This window comes from Rhinatrema bivittatum, chromosome 8 (genome assembly GCF_901001135.1).
Source record: "Rhinatrema bivittatum chromosome 8, aRhiBiv1.1, whole genome shotgun sequence".
Classification (NCBI taxonomy): domain Eukaryota; kingdom Metazoa; phylum Chordata; class Amphibia; order Gymnophiona; family Rhinatrematidae; genus Rhinatrema; species Rhinatrema bivittatum.
This window is the reverse complement of record NC_042622.1, coordinates 44,835,498-44,844,311: the sequence shown is the minus strand read 5'-3', so window position 1 is coordinate 44,844,311 and position 8,814 is coordinate 44,835,498. Positions and strand designations below refer to the sequence as shown.

Genomic DNA, 8,814 nt, shown 5'->3' with positions numbered 1-8,814 from the left:
TGAGGGTCAGGCAGCTCCCCCCCTGTCTGCGAAGCCAGCCTCTCACTAGTAATGCAGGGAGGGAGCTGTCTCAGACTTCACCATCCTCCCCCCCCCCCCTCACCCACACACCATTCACTAGCTGGGACATGGGGGAAGTCAGGAGTGAGGGTCAGGCAGCTCCCCCCTGTCTGTGAAGCCAGCCTCTCACTAGTAATGCAGGGAGGGAGCTGTCTCAGACTTCACCATCCTCCCCCCCCCCCCTCACCCACACACCATTCACTAGCTGGGACATGGGGGAAGTCAGGAGTGAGGGTCAGGCAGCTCCCCCCTGTCTGTGAAGCCAGCCTCTCACTAGTAATGCAGGGAGGGAGCTGTCTCAGACTGGTATCAGGGTTAGGGCACTGTGTGCAGGAAGATCACAACACTCCTGGTATTAATAGGGATAGGGCACTGTAAGAGATGACTGTAGTAGATTGAATAAAGATCTGATGTTTCTGCTCTCCTCACACCAAACAAAAACAACACACAAGCAGAGAAGCCCTTCTTACAAAGCTGAGCTAGTGAGTTAAGTAGGAGGAAAAGTAAACGTACTGGTGCCAGTGTGGCTACTTAAAAAATACACTTACCAACAATCAATTACATATATTTGAACTGTGTACAGTTCCAGCCAGGACCACCTTTCTAAAATGCACAGTGATTGGCAAATTCAACATGCACTAGCATTTCAGGTGCCTGCTAACAAAAATAATAAACAAACAAGTTCTAGTCAGGTGAGTGCTGATCATTACATTACTTTTTTTGTCAAGCTTCCAACTGTTTCCATTTCACATCCCCCCAACCATATTGGTAACATCAATAGATAAGAGCACAGCCAGCCAATAGGAATACATACATACATATTCATTCCTAAGTGACCTTTACTGACCTGGGAAGTGTGAACACTTTGTTTCATTTTCTGTTGGTGTTCGTTAGTTTCCAGTTCCATTTCCCATCCCCCCAACCATCACCTCAGTGGTAACATCAATAGATAAGAGGGCAGCCAGCCAATAGGAACACATATTCATTCCTAACTGACCTTCAGTGACCTGGAAAGTGTTTATTTGTATCATTTTCAGTTAGTGCGCACTAAATCGAGTTAGTGCGCACTAACGGGGAGTTAGTGCGCACTAACTCGAGTTAGTGCGCACTAACACGATTTAACGATTTTTAACGATAAATCGTTAGAATTTCTATTGTATCGTGTTCTATAACGATTTAAGATGATATAAACATTATCGGACGATAATTTTAATCGTTGAAAAACGATTCACATCCCTATTGTACAGATCTTTTATTATTCAAATACCCTAAATAAAATCATTCAAGCTGTTGCATATGATTCTTAGATGGAAAGGTACAGTTTCGCAAGGAAAAATAAAGAGAACAATGTATTTTATTGAAAAATGACACATGAACATGCTTCTATCCATAATGCAACTGAATGGTGAACTAAATATCTCTGAAGGTCATCCTGATAAATTTTATAGGTTCAGTTAAGGTTATGATGTTTATACATTTAAAAAATGTATATCCCGCTCCATCCACAGCTCTGAGTGGGTAACATAAATGTATACAAGCATAAAATGAGGCAAACACAGAGTATTTCTATTTAAATATTTCTGAATCAAACCATTAGAAATACAGATATAGAACTTCTTTTCATGCGGAGAAAGAGCTGGCGTGACTGTGCTGACATGTAATGTTATGTTTGGTCCTCCTTCATTCTCTCTGTTTTCAACAGGGGAGTAGTAGCAGAAAGTAAGACATATTTCTTGCATCCAGGTCAGAAGTTTTATACAGTCACCACAAGAAGGTCCTAAGAGAACAAGAAACAAATTAATCTTCCCACAGAAAAAAAAGTATTTCTAAAGAACTCTGTTTTTGTGCTACTTATTTACAGAGGAATCTTGATGCTTAAAATTCAAGATGGCTTACAGAGGTTTATAAAATCATGAGTGGGGTGGAAAATATGGAGCATTTAAATAATTCTAGGACTAGCAGACATTCCTTGAAACTAACAGGTGGTAGATTTAAAATAAATTGGAGGAAGTATTTTTTTCACTCAGCGCATAGTTACACCTTGGAATTTGTTGCCAAAGGATGTGGGCATAGCAGGATTTAAAATGGGTTTGGACAAGTTCCTGGAGGAAAAGTCCATTAACAGTTATTAAATAGCTGACTCTGGGAAACCCAGAATTTCTTGTTGGGAGTGAGCAACAAGAAATTAGATCTACTTTTTGCAATGGGCCTTTGGAGACAGGATGCTGCATTTGATAGACTTTGGTCTGACCCAGCATGGCACTTCATATGTTCTCATGTCCAGTCAGGTAAGTTCAAATTGGACACAAAAAATATTAGACCAAAATAAGTCCCCTCCTGAGCCTTTAAAAGGCTTCTCTGCTGTCCTAGGGACATCAGTTCTATTTATTTATTTATTTATTTATAAATTTATGTATCACTTATCAACGTTTCTAAGCAATTTACAAAGTACATTCATAAATTAATAAAACAAACACTGTAAGTCAAAAAAATCAGTCAAATAAACAAAATATATACATAAAAACATAGTAAAACAGTTCAACTGGCTCTTCTTTGATGCTGAGAAAACTGTGACCTGCTGAGAACTAGCCATTAAATGTATGAGCTGAAAACCTGCTCAAATAGGAATGCCTTCACCATTTTCCTAAAAGTTATCACTACTTCACTCTTTACTTGTAGCAGAAGAGTATTCCAGTATTCCTGTAAAATAGACTTTTCTCTTGACTCATCCAAGTGAACTTGCTTAAATGATCTGGAAAGAAATACGACGAGTGAGGTAATCAAATTTGCAGATGATACAAAATTGTTCAGAGTAGTTAAATCACAAGCAGATTGTGATAAATTGCAGGAAGACCTTGTGAGACTGGAAAATTGGGCATTAAAATGGCAGATGAAATTTAATGTGGATAAGTGCAAGGTGATGCATATAGGGAAAAATAACCCATGCTATAGTTACACAATGTTAGGTTCCATATTAGGTGCTACCACCCAAGAAAGAGATCTGGGTGTCATAGTGGATAAATCATTGAAATTGTCGGTTCAGTGTGCTGCGGCAGTCAAAAAAGCAAACAGAATGTTGGGAATTATTAGAAAGGGAATGGTGAATATAACAGAAAATGTCATAATGCCTCTGTATCGCTCCATGGTGAGACCGCACCTTGAATACTGTATACAATTCTGGTCGCCGCATCTCAAAAAAGATATAGTTGCGATGAAGAAGGTACAGAGAAGGTCGACCAAAATGATAAGGAGAATGGAACAGCTCCCCTATGAGGAAAGACTAAAGAGGTTAGAACTTTTCAGCTTGGAGAAGAGACAGCTGAGGGGGGATATGATAGAGGTGTTTAAAATCATGAGAGGTCTAGAACGGGTAGATGTCAATCGGTTATTTACTCTTTCAGATAACAGAAAGACTAGGGGGCACTCCATGAAGTTAGCATGTGGCACATTTAAAACTAATCGGAGAAAGTTTTTTTTCACTCAACGCACAATTAAACTCTGGAATTTGTTGCCAGAGGATGTGGTTAATGCAGTTAGTATAGCTGTGTTTAAAAAAGGATTGGATAAGTTCTTGGAGGAGAAGTCCATTATCTGCTATTAATTAAGGTGACAGCCACTGCTATTACTAGCAACAGTAACATGGAATAGACTTAGTTTTTGGGTACTTGCCAGCTTCTTATGGCCTGGATTGGCCACTGTTGGAAACAGGATGCTGGATTTGATGGACCCTTGGTCTGACTCAGTATGGCATGTTCTTATGTTCTTATGAATGTCTAGAAGCATTTTGAGAAGCTGAGCGCAGGGTTCGCACCGGGCAATATAGTTTCAGAGCTGCATTTACATTATGAGGGGCAAGACCTTTGATTCCTTTAAACACTAGTGACAGTATCTTGAATTTTATTCTCGAGAAAATAGGTAACCAGTGATTACTCAGATAGGGTGTGATGTGATGGAAGATTGGAATTCGCTCAATTATTCTCATCGCTGAGTTCTGAATATATTATAGAGCTCTCATGGTGTTTTATGGTAGGCCTGAGTAGAGCGAATTACAATAGTTCAGTGCTGACATCGCAAGAGAATGAATGACTGTTTTCAACTCTGCATTATTAAGATAATGTATGAATTTCGGACTACTTTTTTAATTTGTGGGTGAAGGGTTAATCTTAATTTGTATTCCTTCCACATCCAAGGTACTTGGGATGTCATCCAAAGGGTATCTAGCTAGATAAAGAATTTCTGTTTTTGACAAGTTTAAAACCCCAGTGTAATTATTTAGCCATTGGCAAAGCTGTTTGAGACAATATGCAACCTTCAACAAGGTATTTTGGCCAACCCTTTAATATGAATAAAAAATTGAATGTCATCGGCAAACATTCAATATTCTGCATCAAGTTCTGCAAAAATAAAACTGATCTGGGCAATATAGATGTTAAATAACACTGCTGAAAGAGTGAAGCCCTGTGCCACACCAAGTTTTTATTCAAAAGGGGCAGATAATGCTCCCAGTAACGTGACTTTAAAATTACGTCCCTTAAGGAAAGAAGAGAACCATTGCAAAACGAAGTTGCCAATTCCTACTTCTCTAAGGCGGCACAGAATAATCGCATGATCAATAGAGTCAAAGGCTGCTGAAAAATCCATCAACACTAGGAAGTATTCTGTGCCAGAATCAAATCCCCATTTGAAAATATCAAAAAGGGATAAAAGAAGAATCTCGGTATTATAGCCTGCTCTTAAACCATATTGATGAGAATCATGAATGGAGTATTCATTTAAGAAATTTTGTAATTGTTTAAGAACTATCTTCTCAAGAACTTTAGAAATGAAAGGAAGATTCGAAATGGGCCTGATTACTAAGAGAATCACATTAACTGTGAGCAGATTTGTTGTTTCTCTTATACATATATATATATATATATAGTTATTCTGTTCCTGCTTGTAAGCTAGTAGAGAAGTGAATCGTGTGATCGATCGTCTTAACGATCGATTTCGGCTGGGAGGGGGAGGGAATCGGATCGTCGCCGTTTGGGTTTTTTAAATATCGTGAAAATCGTGAAAATCGAAAACCGGCACACTAAAACATCCCTAAAACCCACCCGACACTTTAAAATAAATCCCCCACCCTCCCGAACCCCCCCAAAATGCCTTAAATTACCTGGGGTCCAGAGGAAGGGTCCCGCTGTGATCTTCCACTCTCGGACCTCCGGTGTTTGTAGAAATGGCGCCGGCGCTACCTTTGGTTTTTCCGTACGGAAAAACGATTCGCGGCAGGAGATCGCTCCCAGACCCCCGCTGGACCCCCAGGGACTTTTGGCCAGCTTGGGGGGGCCTCCTGACCCCCACAAGACTTGCCAAAAGTCCAGCAGGGTTCCGGAACGACCTCCTGCAGTCGAATCGTGTTGTCTACGGCCGGCGCCATTTTGCGCCGCCATTTTGCGCAAAATGGCGCCGGCCGTAGACAACACGATTCGACTGCAGGAGGTCATTCCGGACCCCTGCTGGACTTTTGGCAAGTCTTGTGGGGGTCAGGAGGCCCCCCCAAGCTGGCCAAAAGTCCCTGGGGGTCCAGCGGGGGTCCGGGAGCGATCTCCTGCCGCGAATCATTTTTCCGTACGGAAAAACCAAAGGTAGCGCCGGCGCCATTTCTACAAGCACCGGAGGTCCGAGAGTGGAAGATCACAGCGGGACCCTTCCTCTGGACCCCAGGTAATTTAAGGCATTTTGGGGGGGTTCGGGAGGGTGGGGGATTTATTTTAAAGGGTCGGGGTGGGTTTTAGGGTTGTTTTAGTGTGCCGGTTTTCCCGCCCTCCCCTTTCCCCTCCCCCTTCCCCCGATTTACGATTTTTTGACGATAAATCGGGGGAATTGTTATTGTATCGCGGCTCTAACAATTTTTGACGATTTAAAATATATCGGACGATATTTTAAATCGTCAAAAAACGATTCACATCCCTATAAGCTAGTATGATGTCACAGAAGGACTACAAACCCCTATAATCCTGTAGTCTTGTTGTTGTTGTCTAGAGGGCGTGAATAAAGTGGAGGCAGCAAAACACTGCACGGAGCGGCAGTAGCCACAGAGGCATTCAAACACTGCATGGAGCGGCAGTAGCCACAGAGGCATTCACGGAGCGGGATGCCAGTGGCCAGTAGTTGGTGTTCCACCTTCACGGAGCGGAAGGATGGAGGGCTGCTATCGCCAAAAAAAAAAAAAAACAAACAAAAAAATAAAAACAGGGGTGGGTAAGAGTATGGGGTAAGGGTGTGGCCTGCTTGTTACAGCGGTTGCTACCCCTAATTGAGCTGGACGTTCACTTGGATGCAGATACGGCGCTGCTCTCTAAATTGGTGGTGGGGTGGAGGGAAATTAGGGCTGGAGGGTACTGGAAGCCAATAGTAACAGGTGGGAGAGAAAAAAAAGGGGAAAAAATGGATAAAGTGCGTAGCTTGCTGGGCAGACTAGATGGGCCGTTTGGTCTTCTTCTGCCGTCATTTCTATGTTTCTATATGTTGCCAGCTTCCACTGATTCTAGGCACTTCCTATTGGCTTAGATAGATACTGGTTCATGCCTGCTGGAACTTTTTCAAAGAAGAAAGAAACAAGTGATTTCTTATCTCTGCTACTTCTTAGGAACACATTTTCTTTTTACCTAGATATATTTGCAATAAGTGCATACAATAGGTGTACTTAAATCTCCAGTACAATTCCTGCAACAGCTGTTTCAACTTTAGAGTCAGTGCTCTGAACCTGAGATCAATCTCTCTTTCTCCCTGCCTCTCAATGCTGCAACCAGTAAATTACATGTTTTGATTATTTGTTGGAATAAACACTGTTGGAATTAAGACAAATTGTCTTCATTGGAGATTAAGTTACTGGTTTAGCTGACTGATTAGCAGTGCATGGGTGCTGTGAAATCAGAACACAGCAACCAATAAGTCAGTGCTGTAGCATGTTTCCCACTTTCCATAATGGTTAGGACATGTTGGCACCATTGCACAGGTGCAGAAAGCAGTACAAGAGGAATATTCTGAGTAGCAAAATGAGGCCTCTTCAAGGTGAGCTGGTATGAAAATTATTATCCAGTCACAGGAGTATCTTCAGCTCATGGAATAATAAGCCCCCTAGAATTCTGAACATGCAAATTTCCCTCTAAGAGAGGGAGAGAAGAATGAACATGTTTATAGTGGAAGGAAGGCTGATGAGGATTGATAGTTTGAAGATACAGTTCAGAGTAAATCACAATCAATCTATTTACTTATTTATTTAAAATCATTTATAAATCTCTCTAAGCAATGTACAGTAGAGTCAGCATATCACAAATAATGTCAAGGTTCATATTCAAAAGCCATTTAGATGGAAAATGTAATAGTTATCCATCTAAATGGCTTACCTGACTATATTATTTAGTCCTTATCCGGCTAAATTCCAGCCAGGCAAGAAGGGAGCATTCTGGGGGGGGGGGGGGGGGGGAGGGGGGGCAAGGGGCATTCTGAGGAGGAGCAGAGTTAGCCACATAAGTTAATCAGCTAATTCTGATATTCAAAGTTAGCTGGTTACCTTCTGCAGCTAACTCTGGGGCCATAGGGCTGTCCTAAAATTAGATGGTTAGTTAGCCGGTTATGTATAACCGACCGGTTGAATTTGGACCTCAATAATTCTAGTCTTTATAGTAAACATTATCTGGCTCCTTGCTTGGTAGCAATAGAATATGGTATTATACAGAAGAATCAGATTCAAGTTCTACTGTCTAAAACAGTGATTCTTAAATGGTGTGTCGCGACACACCAGTGTGTTGCCAAGTGCCGGCAGGTGTGTCATGGCTCCTGGTGTCCCACTGCCCCAGCTATGCTTCCCTTCTCCCTTTTTCTGCCCCCGCTGGCCAATGGGAAGCCTCCTTTCTTCCTGACCCCACTGCCCAATGGGAAGCCTCTTCCATTCTTCCTGCCCCTGCGCAGGCCATTCGAAAGCCTCCTCCCTTCTACCTGCCTGTGGGAGTAGGAAGAAGGTAGGAAGCCTCTGATTGACCGGTGAGGCAGGAAAAAGGAGCATCACATAGCCCAGTGGTGGGGTGGTTTGAGGGGAGCTGGGAGGAGTGGCAGTGTTGAAGCCCGAACCCCGACCCTGACGAAGCAAGGCTGCCTCAGGAGCGCATCCCCGTGGCAGCCAAGAAGCACGACACCGACAAAGCAAGGCCGTCATGGGAGCTCATCCCTGTGGCAGCGAAGAGGAAGCCCGACCTTGATCAAGCAAGACCACCATGGGAGTTCATCCCCATTGCAGCAAAGAAGCCCAACGCCGAAGAATCAAGGCCTCTATGGGAGCTCATCCCTGTGGCGGTAAAGAGGAAACCTAACCCCGACCTAACAAGGCCGCCTCAGGAGCCCATCCCCATAGCGGTGAAAAGAAGGCTGCCGGAGTAAAAGCCAGGGTGTAACTGGAGCCCATCTCTTCAGCGAAGGAAGAAGAGGTTTGTTGGTGATGCCTGGTGCATGCATGTGAGAATGGGAGGCCTCGTGTGGGTATGAATGAGAGCCTGGGTGTGGGTATGTGCATGTGAATGGGAGCCTGGGTGAGAGCTTGTGTGTGTGAGTGTGAATGGATGTCTGGGTGAGAGCTTGTGTGTGTGAGTGTGAATGGATGCCTGGGTGAGAGCTTGTGGGTGTGAATGGGTGCTTGGGTGAAAGCTTGTATGTATGGGTGTGAATGGGTGCCTGGGTAAGAGAGTGTGTGTGTGGGTGTGAATGGGTGCGAGA

At 43.1% G+C, this 8,814-nt stretch overlaps 1 protein-coding gene across 1 annotated transcript in view; it reads right to left on the bottom strand.

Annotated features, from left to right (window-relative positions):
* Positions 1-1,542: 1,542 nt before the first annotated feature.
* Positions 1,543-8,814, bottom strand: part of LOC115097553 (BPI fold-containing family B member 4-like) — a 52,216-nt gene continuing 44,944 nt past the window's right edge. Inside the window, exon 14 of the mRNA XM_029613491.1 lies at positions 1,543-1,837. Within this exon, the coding sequence (XP_029469351.1) occupies positions 1,814-1,837 (24 nt within the window). The 3' untranslated portion in view covers positions 1,543-1,813. The remainder of the gene's footprint in view (positions 1,838-8,814) is intronic.